At 39.2% G+C, this 21,814-nt stretch overlaps 1 protein-coding gene across 2 annotated transcripts in view; it reads right to left on the reverse strand.

The window, feature by feature from the left end:
- Positions 1-18,774, reverse strand: part of SNCAIP (synuclein alpha interacting protein) — a 57,562-nt gene extending 38,788 nt beyond the window's left edge. For both annotated transcript variants that reach the window (XM_014953454.1, XM_014953453.1), the window contains exons 1-2: positions 18,670-18,774; positions 9,249-9,321 (exon numbers count right to left, since the gene is read on the reverse strand). In XM_014953454.1, coding sequence (XP_014808940.1) covers positions 9,249-9,321; positions 18,670-18,726 — 130 coding nt within the window. In that variant the 5' untranslated portion in view covers positions 18,727-18,774. The remainder of the gene's footprint in view (positions 1-9,248; positions 9,322-18,669) is intronic.
- Positions 18,775-21,814: the final 3,040 nt, after the last annotated feature.

The raw sequence follows: 21,814 nt of genomic DNA on the forward strand, positions 1-21,814 counted from the left end.
CCGTTCTGTTTTCAGATGCTTTTTCCCTGAAGAAGCAAAAGCAAGTGCTGCCTATGTCCTCCAAAGCACCAGCACAGCAGGAGTTATGCACGTAGTCTCCGACAGCTGCTCCAGGGGAAAAGCCTCTTGCTCATCTCTCCATACTTATGAACGCGGGCAGGGGCCATTAAAAGTCTGGGTCAAATAAATACTGTTTGATTCTTCTATAAACAACAGAAAGGATGGTCTGAATTTAAGGCAGGGGACTAGAATGTGGAACAGCTAGCTTGATTCCAGAATCTAACAAGTAATTCTAGTATACTCTTGGACAAGCCCTATCTCTTCTGTGCACCAGTATCTCAAATGTGAAAAGGTGATGATACAATTTTTTCCAACTATGTTTTAAAAATTCTTTTTTGTAACTTTTATTCATTAATATCAGAGATTTGGATGATGCTGTTGTGTTGGTGAAATAAAAAGAGAGAGGAACACAAAAAATGGGAGATTTCATTCACATCAGTAGTGTTGCGCTGCCTGATAGACCTGAGGTGAGAAAACATTTCCTTGGCACTAAGGAAAATCGTATCTGATGAAAACCTGCAAGGGTCAAATTTGCAGAAGTGGTTCTTCACCATATACCGTGCTCTATGCTCTTCTTGAGGAAGAGAAAAATGAAAAATATAAATAAAAAGGCCTGTAGGCTTATTTCTTTATCTGTCTGTTTGTTTGTTTATTTAGAGATGTCCTAGACCTACTGGGGGCCATTCATCAGAAAAGGGGACAATTACGAAGCAAATGCTCTTGCAATTTAGTCACTTCGTCAGATTTTATTTTAGTAGTCAAAATTTACCTTGAACTTTCTAAAAAAAGATCCTTGTAACATGTTTCCAATTGGAAGCATCTGTTGACTTCAGAGCATTTTTCAACATCGTCTCTGTATCTAGGGCACGGGGAGGTGAAAGGGGGAATTTTATCTGGTATACAAGCATTTGTAGAATTATAGGGCAACTAAATTAGTTTTATTCAACCATTAAGACTATCTCATACACAGATGAAACGTTACCCTTGTGAAAGGAAGTTTCTGTGATACTTACAATCCAATGCCAAACATCAGAACACCTTTACATTGTCCTGAGTATAATGAAAATAACAAAGAACTTAGCTTTTACTTCAGCTCTATAAGGAAACTGCTACTGAAATTCACTGTTGATGTGTGTGCAAGAGCCTGGCATATGGGTACAGTGACATTCTTCAAATGATGATGATGGCTTCATGAAGTCTACAGCACTGGTGACACAAATAGGAGGTGGCAAAAAGGTGATATCACTCATACCATTACAAAATGAACTGAACACACCGCAGAGTGGTACCTGTAGATGTTGCTATGCCAAATTTTCACGAACTCAGAATAACTCACATTCAAAGAGCACTGACTGGCTGAGGAAATGGTCAAGCAATGTGCTTCTGTCACCATCACCACAGTCTCATTTAGGTTTATGCTTTGACCGATGTTCTGTAGTCGTGAATGTTGCTGTTGAACAGCTTGGACATGCAACAGGCAGTGGTGCAGGCAACCATGAAAATGGATTAAAAGATCTGAGTCATTTGCAGATCAGCTAGCAAGCAAGTCCGTGTTGCTCTCCTAGTTCACTTGACACCTACACACCAGTTTATCAGAAACGAAAAAGAATATCAATTCAATCCTGTTCTGCCATAGGTGTTCTTCTCCATTACTATGCTACATCCCTCAGTAAAATCCTTGAGCCTTTTTAGCTTGCTATCTCTGTTCTTTCTCAGGATGGAGAGCAGTATCTTATAGTTAACTATGTTGAACCACTGTCCAGGATAAAAACTGGATGACTTCACTTTATCCAAATAGTTAGCAGTCAACCATGCCATTAATGCTTCCACCTAACGACCTGATCTGCATCCAAACTGTGCCAACTCTAAATTCTTTGTATTTCTACCCTGGCTTTCTATGAACTCCATGTCTGTGCAGCCACAAACCACAGTAAAACTGTGAATAAAGGAGAACAAATGCTTCTTGAGCCCTGGACCTGAGAGTTCTGGACTATTTTAAGACTATCTGCTGATTTTATCACACCTAATAGATCTTTCAATGGTTTATGAACCTCTAAGGTTGAATCAGTTATTTCTTGTTGACAAGAAAGTGGGAGCATTATGGTTGCTTCCCTAGTAACACTTCCCCAAAGTCACTTGGTTGCAAAGTTCTTTATTACTGCATTCATTTGGAATACAGGTCGTTGAGCAATCTGGTGGAACTGGAACTGCTCTAAGCACAGGGAGGTGGATAAAATGCCTTCAGAGGTGCCTTCTGACTTATGCTAAGATGAAGATGTAACCACCCTGAAAAAATGCCACCTGCCTGCAGGTTGTTGCAAGACTGGAAACAAAGTGCAAAACTGACAAAGAGACAAGAGAAGACATTGTCTGGGGGCTTTTTCCTCAAGACCTTGTCAATGTGTACTTGGAAACTCCTAGTACATGATACTGGGAGGTCCTCTCTACCCTTGCTGACAACACAACAAGAAGCTTCCTTACCATTTAAGCTTCAATTGTTCACCCTCTAAAAGGGTAAAGAGGAGGACCTTGCAAACTACTGACCAGTCATCCTCACCTTTTTGCCTGGCAAGGTTGTGGAACAGATCCTCCTAAAGTATGTGAAGGCATATGGACATTGGAGAGGTGAGTAGAGACAGCCAACTAGGCCGTACCAAGGGAAAATCATACCTGATTAATCTTAGTGGCCTTCTACAATGGAGTGACTGCATCAGTGGACAAGGGAAGAGCTACTGATGTCATCTATCTTGACTTCCGTAAGGACTTTGACACAGTCTCTCTCCCAACATTCTTGCCTCTAATTTAGAGCGATCAGTTGGTGGATGGACTACTTAGTGCAAAAGAAATTGTCGATATTCAAATGGGAGTTAGTAAGAAGTGGTGGTCCTCGGGAACTTTTACTGGGATTTTTCAATATCTTTGTTAATGACATAGACAGTGGGATTGAGTCCATCCTTAGCAATTTGCAGATGGCATCAAGTCGAGTGGTGCGGTTGGTTTGCTTGAGGGAAGGGATGCCATCTAAAGGCACTGTAACCGGGCTTGAGGACTGGGCTTATGTGAACTTCATGAAGTTCAACAAGGTCAAGTGCAAGGTCTTACACCCTTATGATGAGCGTGGTGAGAAGTTGTTAATGCCCCATCCCTGGAACTGCTCAAAGGTCAAGCTGGATGTAGCTTTAAGCAACCTGATCTAGTGAAAGATGTCCCATGAAAGAGGGGTTGGATTAGATGATCTTTGAAGGTTCCTTCCAACCCAAACAATTTTAGGATTCTATAAGTAAGTACAAACTCTGTTAGGTTGACTCCATTGCTGCCAAAGGATAAATAGATTGAAATGACTTCCTTTTACCTGAAACACTTCTTCCTTGCTTTAAGAATTCACTTTGGAGTTTACTTCACTTTCCATAATCAATGTTTAAGAAGCCTGGGATTAGAATTTGACAACTGCCTATACCTATTAAATATAGTTTTAAATGCAGTATTTCACTGTATTGCTTATGTACTATATAATCTTTGGGGGGCCTGCTGTAAGCGTATACAGTTTCACATTTGGAGTTTTACTGTCCTCTGAAAGAAATGCCTGATCTTCTTCCTTGTGATATGACTTTAGCAGAGACTCTTGAATCAATTAAGACTTGTACTCATTCCAGGTCCATTTAAAGCACTGTGATTTTGACTTTGCATATAGACTCTGAGGTGTTGTCTACACCAGGGAAACTTTTAGAAAACTCCTCGTACGTGTTAACATCAATTTATCTCCAACATTGGCAGCAATATGGGGATCCAAGAGATGGAGAAAGGGGTGACCCTTCCATATTGATGGACAATCAAAACCAGTTCTGAATATCTATGTACTGTTTTATCAATATAACTGAAATCATATTTAACAATTTTAACTGAAGGTGGCACTGTTTTACAGTTTTAATATATTAATAACTTGCAAGATACATTTTAGGGTTTGTTCCCATTTAAGTGGAATTTTAAACCACTCCAAAGAAGAAAGAAAGGGTAAACAGGGTAAATAATAATTCATCCATATAAATAACAATGCATCTTTTCCAGTTAATTCAAACATTGGTACAGGCCTCAGTGAATGAATAATTTTTCTTATCTTGGCTTGAGGAAGACTACCACTAAAATTGTCATTCTTAAAGTAGACAATACAGAAGAGGTGAAGAAAATTTCAAAATTAACAAATTGGGTTTACTCTTATCCCTGATATAAGGATGTAAAAGTGAGGTAGCAAGTAAAGTTCTACTGAAAAATCAGAAGTTGTCATTCTGGCACAAAATGTGTAAAAGAGGATGATGTGAAAATGAGGTAGGAAGAAAGTTTATATATAGCTACCACGAGTGTCACAGTATACTACTTATTGTTTTTTCTGAGAAAATTTTTCAGTATTCTACCAAGGAATTACCCAATCAATTTTGTATTGTTTCAGACATACTTACCCGGGTGGTAATTGGAGCACAACAGGCTCTGTGAAATTAATCCCATATAACACTGCCTCCAAATCAAATTTTACTTTAATTTCTCTTATAGCTAAAAAACTACCAAGACCTTGAAATGGAAATTGTGAACAATTTCATATTCATTGATTTATTTCTTTTACTGAAGTAAGAAACTAATCTTCTGGATAATTTTGTGAATGACAGTTACTTTGGCAGTGCAGAAGGAGATTAAAGATGGAGTTTCTTTTATCAACCTGTGAATAAAAGTCTAGAGTATGATATTGTCCTCATTTGAGACATACATTTAACAACAACCAAAAGTCATCATAGCTGACAGAATATACTTCAACAATGTTATGGCTCAGAGAAGCTTGTTGAACACAGACGTCTTGAACCATTTGCTCAAGTTGCCTTATAAAATCTGCCCAGAAAGCAAGCAACCAATTTCATGCTTAATAACAAAGGAATAAAGAACTGATTTCTGTTTCAATTCATCATTCTACACTAGACAACACCGGAAATCAATGGACTAACACATCATCTCAGAAAAATGAGTTAGCTGGATCCATGTTTAAACTACACTTTTTAATTTTCTATCTTTGAAGAACAATGACTATGGTAGTTGTTATTATGCTAGCTACAAAGATTCTCTTGAAGCGTGATGGTAGAGAAAACAATTACCCTTAATTATGCTTTATTATAGGTAAACCAGGATTTGCCTTACAGTTTTCTTCAATCTCATATATATGTAATCTGGGGGTATTGACACACAAAATTTGTTTCCAACGATTCCTTGAAATTTTCCTGAATCTGAACTCCCTCAATTGAAGGAAGGACAAAGAAGAGTCAGGATTAAGGTTGTACTGAATGCATGGCTTTTATACACATTTTGCAAAAGGGTGAGGAAGGAACCACAGACCTCACCACCAGTACAGATCACTGGCCAGTGATGTCCAATAAAGGGAGGTGATAATGGAAATTCACAGAAGAAAAAACTACACTTAGGGAAATCCTTTCTAATCTCTCCTTTCTAATATTCTCCAAAAGAAAAAGTAATTTGAACAGAAGCTACAGGCAGGCAGAAATAGTTAAAAAAACCTCAAAATATGTTGAAAGGTCTATGTCAAATGCTTGAGAAAGCACACTGACTGGTAAACACTGGTATGCTTGCCTAGGATTAGAAGTGCTTAGACTAATTTGAAAACAATGTAACCAAACACTTTTGTATGTTACTAACATATTATTGAATGTTTACATGAAACAGGGGGAAAAAATGGGATTTACAGGGCTATTTACTAAACTTATCTGTGAAAAATGAATAGGAAGACTTCCACAAAATCAACCATATAATTAAAAAAAGTAATTCCACAAAGAGGAACTATCTGGTTTAAATCTAACAATCTTTTTGGTGAAAATGGTTGTCTGCATATTTATATATATTTTTAAGTATAAAGTTGAATTGTATTTTCTCTATAATTTTAACTGTCTTAGTGAACTAGATATTTTTCTGAAACAAAACTGACAATTATTATTAGATTATTAGGGTACTGATTTATCTAATCCTATGGCTAACCTATGTTTAACTTCTAGTTCTTTTAAAAAAAGTAATTCTTGAATAGTTCTACTTCCACATTCTTCTCTATTTTAAAGGAAAAATGCAACCTCTAACTGAGAGGTAGAAAGCTGGATCAGCTCTGTAAAACCTCTGAGTTTTTCTGTTTGCAACTACTTAAATTGCCAATGGAATACTGATATAAAATAGTGTGAATCTTACACACACAAAAGATTTATGATATAATCTATCTTCATAAAAAATAGCACATAGCAACAATAATTTGGGAAATGTTTTTTAATGGTCTACAATATGAGGAAGATGAGACTGCATCAAAACCAACTATGAAAAATCAACATATGGAGCCTTACTCAATGTTGACTCATGCAGCTTTGTTGGTATTTCAAGATACTTCAGACATTAAGGTCTGTACACATACAAAGTGATACCTTCCTTTTCAGCACTATATGTATATTCAGTGATTAGGCAGAGTAAAAATAAAACAGATTTTAGTACCAAAACTTGTAAGTGATAAGTAGAGAGAAAAAATAGATTTTAGTACTGTTTCCAGCTTCCCAATACTATTATCAGTGCTAAAGACCTCTTTTTTTACTTGAAACTTAAACAAAGCTGTGAATTAACTTCCACTGGCAGGCTCCCCAGTGCTACTACTGTCTTCCAGCAATGCCTGTACTTGCTTCTGTCAACCCCTTTTCAAGGCAATAGATGAGTGCAGTTGTAATGAAAATCATCATTGAAAAATGTCCGACTGCAGAGGCAGCTATGAAACAACAGAGCTACACAGTAAGCTGCCAATAGCCCACGGTCTTAAGGAAGAGCTCATAACCAGTGTTTCATCCTTGCTACTGGTCTGTGTTTTACTTTAAGACTACTATCTGAATTTTAAAAAGAATATACTGTCCTTCCTGAAAACCGACATAGATGTTCCCACTGTGGCTGAGCAGGGAACATGCAGTACAGCGTATCTTGGGGGCTATTCTTGCTCTTTTTCTCTGGTTCATCTTGCTCTTGGTGCAGCTGAGTGAACAAATGGCTTTAGCTCTTTTTTATGGTAAGACAAGATAATGCCCTGCTGCCACATGATCAGCTGCTGACACTGATAGGCAGCAATGGGGGGGTAAATGGCAGTAGGGAGAAAATGAGGGAGAGCAAAGAGTGAAAGAGTTGAGGGGGTGCTGGGTGGGCATGAAGAGGGAAAAAATGAGAGCAATAAATGGTGGGGACGAGAATAGTGAGAAGAATGGGAGGAAGAAGGTCTAGAAGAATGGTGGGAAGAACATTAGGAAAGGGTTGGGGGCAAGACTGAGTGGAAAACTGGGGGGAAGTCAGGGGAAAGGCTCATGGGGAAGAATGGTGGGAAAGACTGGGGAGAGAAGAAAGCGAGGGAAGAAAAGACAAGCTCTGGGGAAATGGGGAGAAAGAGTAGTGGGGTGAACATTGGAGAACATGGGTATGAAGAATGGAGAGGAGGAATGGTAGGGAGAACAGGTGGGAAAATAGTGGGGAGAACGGCAGAGAGAATGGTGGGGAGAATAGGGAAAGAAGAATGGGAAGAGGAATCAGGGGAAGAACAGTGGGAGGAATGAGGGGAGGAATGAAGGGATGAATGGTAAGGGCTGTGGCAATGAAGAATAAGCAATAGAAGGGGGGAAGAAGTGGGGAAGAAAAAGGAGTAGAAGGGGGGAAGAAGTGGGGAAGAAAAAAGGAAGGGGAAGGAAGGAAGGAGGAGGAATAAGGGAAGAATTGGGGAAAGAATGGAGGGGGAGAAATGGGGTGACAATAGGAGAAAGGGGAAAGAGTGGGGAAAATAGGGGTAAGAGTCGATAAGAATGAGTGAAGGAGAGAGGAAGAAGGGGGAAGGAGATGCAACAAAAAGGGAAGAAGGGATGAAGAAAGAGATGAGGAAAGGGGGAAGATGGAGCAAGAAGGTAAGAAGAAGAGAGAAGAAAAGGGGCAAGGGCAGGGCAGGGATGGAAGGGTATAATGGGAGAGGATGAGGGGAATATGGAGGGAGGATGGCAGAGGACGGGGGAAAACAGGGGGAAGACTGGGATAGAATGAGATAGGGCAAATTAAGGGGGGTGAATTAGGGGTCCTCTCCCTTTCCACTTCTTCCCTACCTCTGCTTGCAGCAGGTTATAGCATGTGTGCAATCACTACTGTGGGCAGTACCATGGCAAGCAGGTATGGTAAGGAGAGCTTTGTTTCCCTTTATTGCCAAGGGCAGTGGCATATGGCTGTGATGACCTGCCCTTTAATGACTCTGGTAGGAGAAGTAACTCTCAGAAAATTTTGACTTAGTTACACTCCTCAGAAATTTACAACTCTCTGAAAGGAAATACAGAAATAAAAGCTGCCAAAGTACAGCACAATTCTTAAAGCCTTCTATCATCCTACAAAATCCAGGTCTCCCATTGCTGTTACAAAAGTATTTGATGAAATAACATTAACGAAAGTTCAATTAAAACATTAGAAAGCACAATAAACTTTTCATAGCTCAACAAAAATGCTTCTCTCACCAATTCATTTCTCCTCCATCAGGAAGAGAAAAACAAAAGGGATTAATCTGATTTACGGAGTGAAAAACAACACTGAATGCACTTTTTGTCAGGGGGGCAGGGGAAAGCTTCCAGCTGGTTCTCATCTATATGCCATGATTCTTCATTTAGTTTACACTATTAAACTAAAAAACTCGGCTTTAATCTTAACTATTACAGTATGCCTTAGAGTAGATTCTATCATGTAGCATCCTTGATACAGTTTCAGACTCTGGCAAAACATCATCCCTCAAACTGGTCATGGCCATATGGGTAGTAAACCTATCCAACATTTTTTCATTGGCGCCTACATTATTACGTCTTGTCACCAATGGTTTCTCGGGTTTTCAAGTAAATTGTTGCATATACTGTGGTTTGGAGCTGCTGAGATGAAGCCCTACATTTATCTGTATACAGCCAAATCCTTTTTTGGAACTTTTTTTCCTTCTAATGAACTAACATCTGTTGAAAAAAAAAAAAAAAAAAAAGTCATGTTTCCAGAAAGCTGTACAAAAATGAGAGAAAACACAACAACAGAACACTGCCAAGAAGCTATTGTTGCCAAGTTGTACATGATAAAAAGCAGCCTAGAAAATGATGGGTGGACAGAAGTGGGCATCATACCTGATCTGTCTTCATTTTGTGAATCACACCTTCTACATAATTCTGGGATGGTCTTGAGGGAAGTTACAGAATACTGTAAAAAAGGAAAAATGGATATGAAATAATTAAAAAAGAAAAAAAGTAAGAATTCCAAGCGGTCATGATGTCATGGGCACAGCCCAAATCTACCAACTGAAGGGTACTTCCAGTAGTTTGATGGTCTTCTCAGGTTGCATGAGAAAAGTAGATGGCATCTGCTTTTGTGTCCCACTTTGAGGGATATCAAACAGACTATCAAAGCTAAAACAAAGCACCTCCCCATCTCAGATTTCTCCTCCTGCATATCAGCATTATTCAAGCCACAAATACATTTTATATATCCATCCTTTCCATGGGATGCAAGATACATCAGAGGTGAGAACAGACCTAGGCTTCATAGTAAACATCAAGGATCTCAATTTGCCCACCTAGGCATCTGTTATGGTGATTATACTGCAAGATACTTCATGCTTAAAAATTAGAATTCAAGCTTTCACAAACCAATATATAAGAGTAATGCAGAATATTTACACTATAGAGATGTGATTTCATAGAGGGTTGCATGTACACACACGTATCAGACAATAGGCTCATTTTGCTAACCTAGGCTTTATTAAAGCAAACTTGTATTATTACTTTGATGTGACTTTGATGTGATGTTAATCAGTACATTATTCTCTGAATTCGGCATTAAAAAGGGAAAAAACAGGGATGACATATGTATCTTACTAAACAGAAATCTTTTTCTTATAAACTTGTGGAATACCCTTAGTGAGATACATGATCCAGTGTCATAAAAGTAGGTATTCTGACATACAGCAATTAAGTTACTTAATAGCAAGCTTTCCTTAACCAAATGCTTAAATATTACAGAAACCTTCACTTAAACAAATGAAAATCATTATGTCTGTGAAAGATCAATGCCTTTGCTCATAAAAAAAAAATTAAAAACAGTATATTGGGAACTAAACCAGAAAAAAGCATTTAGGATTAGCACAACTGAAAATTTTTAAAGAATATATAAACACCACATGTTTTCAAAGAAACATATTTTTAGCTGGTGTGCTATTGACCAATGAAACAAAACAACTACATAGAAAACCTCATGAGCTTTCACGTTGTCCTGCTTTTTGCTCATCATTCAAAGTCTGATGTTCTAGTGCACAGCTGCCAATCTACTTCAAACTAATCTAAAGTCGACCTCATGTGACCAATTGCAGAAGTAATTTACTTCTCTGGTGGAAGTTTAAGACTGTTGCTGAATCGATTGTAGTTGCTTTATTAAGCCTCAAAAACTTGCCAAGCCTTACTTTTTCCCTTGCTGACCTGATTCAGGGGTGTATTGAGAAACCTCAACTACAACAATAATCTCTCATAAGTATTTCCAGGATCAACACTGAACTTATTAATTAAAATGTGTAGCAGCGCTGTGCAGAACTACCCAGTGACTCCAATCCCCACTAAACAAGGCTGTTGTCTGTAAGGCTGTGACTGCTCCAGGATGCAACAGCCCAAAGCAATAAAGAGCAGAACAACAAAGACAGGGAGAAAGACGCTACTAAATACAAATTAATACAAGTTAAACACACACATGCACAAACACCATGTGCTGTGCTTCACTCTAGTTATTGTTTAATAAAGATCAAGCTGTTAAGCTATACATCTTGCTATTTCAGCACAAAGACTCAGGAGGCAATGTTGAACTGGTCTAGTAAGATTCTTAGGAGAATCCAAGGAACACGTCTCCAAGGAATATGGTAGCTTCATAAGAGCAGCTGGTGCAGTTTAAACTATTACACAGTTTGTAATTCAATTAGATTGAGGCCTTTTGTATTCCATTGCTATGTGTTTTGTCAGGAAACCTCAAAAACAGAAAACCATATTTCTTTTTGTCTTTTTTCCTATTCTTTCCTGGAAGAACAGATTTTCTTTCTGTTTCAACATTGCACTACAACGTATTCGGTTACCACCTACCGCTACCAAAAATCTATTAAATGTTATAAATTTGATTATGCATTTAAATCATATTGGTTTGATTTCATTAATGGATTTCCTCCCACTCACCTCTGTCCTCAAAAAGTCTTGTGCACACTTACATTTCTGCCATCTGTATTTTGTGGTCAAGATGTGAAGAATTGGCTTTTGCTCCAGGAAGCAACTAAAATTGTTCTTTAAAGTGGAACTTTCCCAGCCATAAACACAATCCATTGCCAGATCTTCCCTCTAGACCTATTTTATCTCATACTCTAGCTCCAGCTCTGATCATCAGTAATGTTTTTTAGCTTTTCTTCAACCAAAAATTTCAAGGTGACAGAGGGACAGCAAAAGATGTTGAGATTGCAACCCCTCCCTGGAACAGAATTTTAGACTTAATGCTTATTCAATGGCATTTAAAATTAATTCTTTTCCACTCCTCATTCAAGAATTTTAAATTGTTCTACGTAAGAAATTAAATACCATTTCTCCCATTTCCCCATTAGAGTAACCAAAGTCAACCAGTGTTGAGGGCCATGCCCAAAGACGTAAGTGACAATGCTAAGCAGAGCTAAGCACGTGAGCTCGTTTTGTTAATTAATGCTCACTGTGATCTTTGGTAATTAATCAAAGGATGTTGTGGCTGACAGTGAAATTCAGTAACAAAACTAAGGGCTTCTTCCCAAGTTAATGCATATAATGGCATTTTTGATTGCTGTTTTAGGTTTGGGTTCTTTTTCTGCATTCAAGCCATACCTAAGTCCAACCTGAAATAGTGAATTTAAGTAAACCCCTTAAGAACTTTTTAAGATGTAAGAACAGTATCAACAGCAAGCAAAAGAAAAGAAGCAGTAACAAGTATTCCATACAAATGCAAGATATTCCCTGTTTTCTTCAATGGACACTACTAATTTGGGGGAAAACAGAACCTTCTTTATCATACAAAACATTTGTTCATTATATAAAATCGCACTACAGGATTTGAATTAATGCAAATGTTAACCTTTTAAATTTCACATGATTCTCATATTTCAATGTAATAAATTTTAAACCTAACACATGAGAAAAAAACTTCAGTTTCTAGTAAGGTTGTTCTATGCTGTGCTACTTTCAGACCCACGTGTTTGAGAAGTATCAGAATGAAGAAATACTGGATCATGAGTAGTAGCATAGAAATGTATACACAAAATAGTAAAAAAATTGTAAATTTAAAAGCAAAAGTTGCTTTTTAACATTCTGTTGTGAAGAATACCTTTAATGTCTCCTGAAATGGAGTTAAAGGGCGAAGTTGGACACAAAATGTGACTCTGAGACCACACCATCATAATCATGAAACCCTCAAAACACTAAGGATCATGTTCTGCTCCTGCTGCAGTCAGTATCAAAACTCAACAAATTCACCCCCACTGGATCAAGACAGCAGTGACCATGTCCTGCTCTTAAAGGCACAGCTCCTTGTTTTCATTTAGATAGAGAAAACAGACACCTTCCTTCCTTATAGCTGATTTATTTCCAGGTATTATTATTGTAAGCCATTTAACAATCTAATTTCAGTTTATTTGCTATAGTGGAATGTTCAAATCCCATTAAATTAATAACTTTATATTACATTTGCTTAATCATTTATAACTGTGCAACACCACCATTTCTCTTAGACATTTATTCAGGAGTAGCAAGCTACATCGAGAACAATTAAAGCAACAATATTTTGCCTGAGGCTGTAGGAAGATCTTTTCCAATAGTAATGTCAACTTAAGCAGTTATGGAGGAAAGAGATTAGGCTGGCACAGGGCATGTGACAAATAACAGCTCCCAAAACCAAACTTTTTACTTAACGGCTGTGATCAGCATCTTTGGAGTACTGGTTAGATTATTTGTGCTATGTATTGTCTATAGCATCTTATATAGACACTTCATGTTATTCTTCCCCTTTAACTTTAAAGAAGACCTATATAGGCACTGACATTGTTAAAGGTACAAAATGTCTGTCTGAATCTAACATTTTCTGTGAACATTTTAGTGGCCTTCTGCATTTTGTTTCATACTGAAAAGGAAGAGGGGAAAAGAAAAAGAAAAGAGAATTATCAATGAGTTTATCAGCCGGATGGGAAATAAATCAACCTGCTGCAATTAGTGACTGTGTCTGCACGGCTATATAGGACTCTCCATGATGAGCCCTGAAGTCCTGGTCGCTCAGTATGCAAAGTCTGGCTTTGTGTCGCCTGTACGCCTGTGTGAGCCTGAGGGGTGACCCGGCTCTTTCCATGGCCAAGGAAGGGTGACAGCAGGTTCAGGAGGTGCCCCATGCCAAGTAAATGGGAGGCCAGGAGATTGGCCACGCTCCTTACCATACACAGTTTACATCTGCCCTACCAGGCAAGTTGGTGGGTTTTTCAAGCTGTTTCAAAATACCTGACAATTCAACAGCTGCTTAATTATGATTTAAGTCACTTACTGCGTCACATTTCATGAATTTTCAAATTGGGCCTGGTCCTCCACTGGCACCAGTGAGCCAGACTTTTATTCATACAGAGCTATTTGAATGATCAGTGCAATAATCTATACACTCAACCCCAAATAGTTTACAAATATCTAGCACCAGGAGCTCTAGTTATGACTAAGTAATCTGGTATTATTTCTGTAAATAAATAAATCAAGAAATAAAATCATTTCAATTTGCACAATTTGCCAGTGCAATACAAATCCTTCATTTCAATTAAAGGATTACGAAACCTTCAGGTAACAATAGCAATAACGTACAATCTACAAGCAGGAATAAATTTATGGGGGAAAATGAGGAGTACTAATGGGAAAAAGGGGAAAGTTTAAAACATACTTTAATAGTGTATCTATCATTTAATGCAACTTAAAGGTCATATTTTTTTTTTCTTCCTTTCTGTGAGTAGTTATTCATGAAGAAATAAATGAAATATACAGCTTGGTTGCATAATGTCATGCAGACAGAATAATATTTTTTTTAATGTAAACAAGAAATCTATTCTGCTGCCTAAGCTACACTCAAATATACTATGCCAAATGGACCTGGAATAGCACCATCTTAGTTTGCAAAATAAGCATTGTATTATCATTCCAGGGCCCTCAGGGAATTGGTAGATATAGTTGCTAAGCCTCTCTCAATCATTTTTGAAAAGTCATGGCAGTCAGATCGTCTCCAGTGACTGAAGAAAAGTATTACATTCATTTTTAATAAAGATAAAAAGGAGGACCCTGGGAAGTACCAACCACTCAGCCTCATCTCAATGCCCAGTAAGATGATTGAACAGATCCTCCCGGAAGCTATGTTGAAACATATGGCTGACAGAGAGACAATTAGAGGCAGCCAACATGACTTCAGAAAGGGCAAAATGTGCCTGAATAACCTAGTGGCCTTCTATGATGGAGTGACAAGAGCTACAGATGTCATCTACCTCAACTTCTGTAAGGCCTTTGGCACACTCCTACACAACATCCTTGCCCCTAATTGGGAGAGATATGGGTTTATGGATGGATGGTTAAATTGAAAAGGCAGTGGCCATGTCCAGTGAATTACAGTCAACGGTTTAATCTCCAAGTGGAATCCAGTAATGAGTGGTATCCCTCAAGGATGCATACTGGAACCAATATTATTTAATATCTTCATAAATGACATAGACAGCGGGATTGAATGCATCCTCAGAAAGTTTTCACATGACACTAAGCTGAGTGGTACAGTTGATTCCCTTGAGGGCAGGAACGCCATCCGGAGCGACCTTGAGAGACTTGAGGAGAAGGCCCATGAAAACCTCATGAAGTTCAACAAGGCCAAGGTCTTGCGCTTGGGTCAGGCAACAACAAATATCAATACAGACTGAGAGATTTAGAGCATCCCTGCAGAGGAGCACTTGGGGATACTGGTGGATGAAAAACTGGACATAAACTGGCAATGCGCACTTGCAGAGCAGAAAGCCAATTGTATCTCAGTCTGCACAAAAAGAAGCACGGCCAGCAGGGTGAGGGAGGTGATTCTCCCCCTCAACTCTGTTCTTGGGAGACGTCACCTGGACTACAGGTGTGGGGGCCTTGGTACATGAAAGACATGGACCTGTTGAGTGGGTCCAGAGGAAGGTCACAAGAACAGTTAGAGGGCTGTTACAGCTCTCCTGAGAAGAAAGCTGAGAGAGCTGGGGTTTTTCATCCTGGAGAAGTGAAAGCTGCAGGGAGGGGCCTTTCAGTATATAAAGGGGGCTCATAAGAAAAACAGAGAAAGACTGATTACCAGGGTCTGTAGTGACAGGACAAGGAGCAACTGAAAGAAGGCCAAATTAGATTTAATATAAGGAAAAAATGTTTTACAATGAAACTGGTGAGGCACAGGAACAGGTTGCCCAGAGAAGTGATGGATGCCCGTCATAGATGACTGCATTTGGTTTACATGGCCAACTAGCAGGGGGGGCTGCAGAGGTGGCATCTGTGAGAAGACACCAGGGGCTGCCCCCATGTGGGACAGCTGAGTCCAAGCTGGACTCACGGTCAAAGCTGAGCTTATCAGTGATGTTGGTAGCACCTCCGAAACAACATATTTAAGAAAGGGTAGAAAACACTGCACAAGAGCAGCTGGGGGAGAGAAGTAAGAAAATGTGAGAGAAACAACTCTGCAGACACCAAGGTCAGTGAAGAAGGAGGGAGAGGAGATGCTTCAGGCACTGGAGTAGAAATTCCCCTGCAGCCCATGGAAAAGATCATGGTGGGGCAGATATCCACCCTGCAGGCCCATGGGGAACATCATGCTAGAGCAGGTGGATGTATCCTGGAGGAACCTTCAGCCTGTGAAGAGTCCATGATGGAGCAGTCTTTTCCTGAAGGCAGGAACTGTGGCCTGTGGAGAGGAGCCCATGCAGGAGCAGGTTTTCCAGCAGGACCTGTGACACTGCAGGAGATCCACGCTGGAGCAGTCTGTTCCTGAAGGACCGCACCCCATGGAAAGGACCCATGCTGGAGCAGTTCATGAAGAACAGCAGCTCTTGGGAAGGATCCACATTAGACAAGTTCATGGAAGACTGTCTCCCATAGGAGGGACTCCATGCAGGAGCAGGAGAAGAGCACGAGGAGGAAGGATCGGCAGAGACAACACATGATTAACTGAATGCAATTCCCATTCCCCCCATTCCCCTGTGCTTCTTGGGGCAGGGAGGCACAGATAAAAGGAGGAGTGAAGTTGAGCCTGGGAAGGGCTGGGGAGGGGTGCAGGGAAAGTTTTTTTAGACTTGTTCTCAATATCCTGCGCTGCTTCATTGAAAAGAAATTAAATTAATATCCCTAAGTTGAGTCCTCTTTTGCCCGTGATAGTAACTGGTGAGTGATCTCCCTGTCCTTACCTTGACCCATGAGTTTTTTGTCATATTTTTCTCCTCATCTTCTTGATTGAGGGGAAGTGATAGAGCAGCTTGGTGGGCACCTGGTGGCCAGCCAAGGTCAACCCATCACAATGTGACTTTGAGCAAACTGATCTAGTGAAAGGTGTCCCTGCCTATGGCAGGGAGGTTGGAATTAGATTGCCTTTAAAGGTCCCTTCCAACCAAAACCATTCTATGAATCTACAATATTGGAGACATGTACAGTTTCATTTTCTTATGTACAAATGCAACATAAAATGAAAAAATGAAAACAAAACTTACATATCTATTTGCCTTTTAAAACAAATTCTTGCCTATTTTTTATGTCTACTACATTTTGGTCATTTTGACTGAAATGGTCTCAAGGGTCTGGACTAAAAACAGTGGCTTTCTAACTCAGGTACATTCATAAGTGCAAAATTTTAACAGCCTTCCTGCTGCCATTATTTTTAGTCAGAGCTTTTCTGCACTGGAATAGAACCAGAGGGCTAACAGGAACAATATAAATTGCTAACACTGATGCTGTGCAGCTGCTCCTTCCACCGCAGGCTAATGATAAAATGTGAAGGTCAGGTATCTCTAAATTGTCTATGGTGAGGTATGAGTAGAGCACTAGAATAACCATGAATTCTCCTGTTAATCTGGATTCTGGCAACAAATCTTTTGTTCTCTTACCTGCTAAAGCAGAGAGTGAAACTGCTACTTCTATAATTTGTGCTGATTTTTTATTCAAGGTTCAGCATCCAATGAAAGAACAGCCTATTAAAACAGGCAGCCTGAGCTGTTGAGCGGAAAAGTGAGTAACCTAACCCACCAGTATGCAGCAACAGCCACAATGGGAGAGACACAGAGAGGTTATATCTATTATGTTTTACAGTTTTACAAAACTGAGTATAGAAACAGATATGAGGACATGATCTAGCATATAACAGTAATAAAAAGCAAGTTGCCCAGAATAAGGTATTTGCTCAAGATTGGCTCATTGTCTTGTAATATTTTGGGCATCTGCCATATTCCTCTTTAATAAAAATTCAACATTACAATAGGTAAAAAAAAGTCCTCTCCAAAAGAATCTGTCCGCGAATAAAGCATCTGGAATGTTTTAAAATGAATCAAGAGTCCCAAATGCTAAAGAGAAAACCAGGCCTTTTTTTGTAAAAAAAACCCAAAAAACACAAACCCAACAAAAAAACCCAGAAAGAAATAAAACTATAAAATTATGATAAGCATGGAAGGAGATGGTGGCACACTTTCTGTGACCTGAAAATTGAATTAAAATTTTTTATGGTGGATTTAACTCATGTATTCAAGTCCATTGTTAATTAGACATTCAGTATATTAAGAACTCTGTTACACAAAAAGCAGAAACACTGGCAGTAGGAGTATTATTATGAGTAACAGAATACAATATATCACTGCTTCCTGTAAGAACCACTGACAATGTAGATGAACAGTATTTCTACTTGCAATTACAGCTGCAGTTGTTTTAGTTGTGACACTAAGGATCAGTGCTGTCTAAGCACCCCTGGAATTCCTCCCATCTCTTTCTGTACCCCATCAAGTCACAGGTAGCTATATCACACCTATTGATAGAATCTTGCTGTATCTAGAGATGGATACTGGTTGAAAGGTCAGAGCAACTACTTACATGAAAAAGAAATTCAGAGGTGAGAGAGGCAGAAGTTTTTTTACAACTGAAATACATTAAATTTGAAAAAGGTAAACTTACCATTTTGGTGTTTAAGGCTAGTATAGAGCACATATAGCTCATTCAAGGTGATAAATTAGATAAGCAACCCAGGAATAAAACTAATTTATTAATTCGATTTGCAAATCCTTTTTACTACCTGAAGGAGAAGAATCAAGTTTTTCTTCCAAGCTTATTAGAAATTTCCCTTATAAAACACTTGATTTATTCTAGATTCAACCTTTATAAACATTTCTACATACGAGGAAAATAGGAGCATGGCTTCTAACAATAATGTTGCTTGTTTTATCAAGATTGAGAAATGTAAGATTGTCTCAATTTGAACAAAAAAAATAAGACTTGTACTTACCGATATATCATCACTAAAATCTATTTCATCCAAATCAAGGTATTCAGGGGCTTCCATTATTCTTCTATGGACATTTTGGGTGAGTCAGCGTAGTAGTGAAGACCTAATTAAGAAAAGAGAAATGGATTGTCTACTACAGAGTCAAAATGACACAGAAATGGTTTCATACAGTCGCTAGGTTATTGAAAACATTTGCCTTGTGTAGTAAAGTCTTTCATAACAATCCTAAAAGTTAAATATGATTTGCCATCTCTACTCTACACATCATGAAGAAGCCATTTCTATTTTTAGGGTGAATAGCTAAGTGGTACTTGAACTGGAAGTCAAAATTACTTGATTCGGCATCGCTCAGTCCTCCCAGAAGTTCTGAGAAAAGAGGTGTGAAGACCTAAGCTGTTGAGCACCGTCAGGACTCAGCAACCATAGCTGTGTTAATGATGTATCTTCTCTTAAGGATGCTATTATTTTACTGGCCTAAACACAGCAACTTCTGTTACTATAGTTTTCCTCTGCTCAAGAAGGCAGAAAAGAACTGAGAATCATGCTGTGTGCAGTAAACAAAATCCAATCACACCTTATCTCCACCTACAAGTAAACTAGCACACAATGCAATCAGTGTTATATAGGTGGGTGATTTATCTCTCAGCCTGCAAGTGCACTTCCCCCAAAACAGTAACCAAGGCAAAACCAGAATTACAACAATGTGCGCTGACTATCAGGGGCCCTAACCATTTCCTCAAGAAAGGTAAAAAGAAGAGAAAACTCTCTTGCAAAGCAAGAAATTTGGCTGGAAAAGTCAATATGTAATTCTGAATAAACTGAAGCTTAAACAATCAAATGATCAAAGACAATAAAACCCTCTTACTTTCTTAGTCCTAATGAGAATGAAGGTGTGCATTATCACTACAGACAAGTACAACAAAAGTAAAAGTGAAAAAGGAAGCTATTTTAAAGGAAGCTTAAAAACAGTAATGCATTTTTAAATAGTGCAAGGCACTACATAACGTTAAGGATTATTATGGAAGCAAATTAAATCCTTCTCATACTCATACTAACAAAAGGAAATGCCTGAAGGAAAAAAATAATACAAGACCATTTTATTCACATGATAACTGCCAAGAAATATGTTTATGAATAATGAAGTGAGCTGTATAGGTCTAAATAAAGTCATTGTTTGAAATATTCATATGCAGTTAAGAATCTCCTAGGATAAGGAATTTTGAAGAGAATGCTCTTCTGCAGGTGTTACACTTATTGGCAAACAAAACTTCAGTCATTAATCTACTTCGTAACACCCCACCTAAGCACAAAGTTCATCTTAACACACCTGTTCTTGAAAAGCTATTAGAAGAAGAACCAATATGCAAATCTACAGTATTTAGCTGAAAGAGCTGGAAAAGCAAATATTTATTTATCACTAAGTTACTGAAGGTAAAGGACTACTCAGCATCATTTTCTTCTTAAATTAAAAAGAAAAAAAAAAAAACGAAAAGCATGGATTTTCTTTAATGCATTAAGATATTTTTTCTCCTTGCAATATGAGAAGGAACACCTGGGGAGAATAAATTGGGGAGGAAGGCAGCATGTAAGAAGAAGCTCAGCTACCTATTATTTACTCTTACTGTACCTGTTAGACTTGAGTGAAGCAGTGGGAAAGGAAATGGCTACAAAAAGGTAAAAAAGTATAAAGCCCTGAGTCCAACTTGATATGAGGAAACAGAACTGGCTGTATAGTAAAACTAATCGGAAGCTGTTCATTTTGCACAATTCCCAAATGCTAAGTTTATTCTTAAACGAACCATGAAAATCAGACAAAATCCTTTCAGTGAAAGTAATCAGGTGTTACGAAAAGGTGTGACACATTCAAGTCTACAGACTATTTTCAACATTAGAGACTTTGCTTTCTTAACAGAAACATAGAATTTCAACATGTTTTTTAAGGTTTATACTTTAACATTGCATTTGGGTGACATTACAGCTTATTTGTGGCAAAGTACTGCCACTGTATTGGGTTTGCCTGGCCAGGTTTTGGTAGCAGGAAGAAATTACAGGGGTAGCTTCTGTGAGAAGCTGCCAGAAGCTGCCCCCATGCCTGATAGAGCCAGTGCAGCCAGTGCCAGCCAGTTCCAAGACAGACCTGCCTCTGGCCAAGGCCAAGCCCACTGGCGACGGTGGCAGTGTCTCTGGGATAACATATTTAAGAAGGGAAAAAAAGCTACTGTGCAACAGCAGCAGAGGCAGAGGAGGGAGAAAACATGAGAGAAACAACTCCACAGACATTAAGGTTGGTGAAGAAGTAGGGGGAGGAGGTGCTCCAGGCACCAGAGCAGAGATTCCTCTGAAACCCTTGGTGAAGGTCATGGTGAGGCAGGCTGTCCCCCTGCAGCCCACAGGAGTCCACAATAGAGCAGATACCACTTGCAGCCCATGGAGGACCCCACACCAGAGCAGGCTAATGCCCAAAGGGGCTGTGACCCCATGGGAAGCCTGCACTGGAGCAGGCTCCTGGCAGGACCTGTGGACCCTTGGAGAGTGGAGCCCATGCTGCAGCAGGTTTGCTAACAGGACTTGTTACTCCATGGGGGATCCATGCTGGAGCAGTCTGTTCCTGCAGGACTGCACCCTATGAAAAGGAACCACACTGGAGAAGGGGAAGAGCGTGAGGAGGAAGGAGCGGCAGAGACAACATATGATGAACTGAACATAACCCCCCTTCCCTGGCCCCCCACGACGCTGGGGGAGGAGGATGTAGAGGAGTCGGAAACAAAGACATGAAGCTGAACCTGGGAAGGGAGGGGGCAAAGTGGTTTAGTCTTTGTGTTTGTTTCTCACTATCCTACTCTATTTTTAATTGGCAATAAATTAAATTAATTTTCCCTGAGCTGAGTCTGGTTTGCCTGTGATGGTGTAACTAACGAGCAACCTCCCTGTCTTGATCTCAACCCATGAACTTTTTAATCTTATTTTCTCCCCTTGTCCTGTTCAGGAGAGGGAATAAGAGAGCAGCTGCTGGGCATTTGACAGCCAGCCAAGGTCAACTCATCACAGTATGCCTCAACAAAGGTAAAGACTAGCTGTCATTTTATCACTGTAACTATTGATACCAGCTCAAACCAAATTATTACTTTTGTTTCAGAGGCAAGAT

This window comes from Calidris pugnax, unplaced genomic scaffold (assembly GCF_001431845.1).
Source record: "Calidris pugnax isolate Ruff unplaced genomic scaffold, ASM143184v1 scaffold209, whole genome shotgun sequence".
Taxonomy (NCBI): Eukaryota; Metazoa; Chordata; class Aves; order Charadriiformes; family Scolopacidae; genus Calidris; species Calidris pugnax.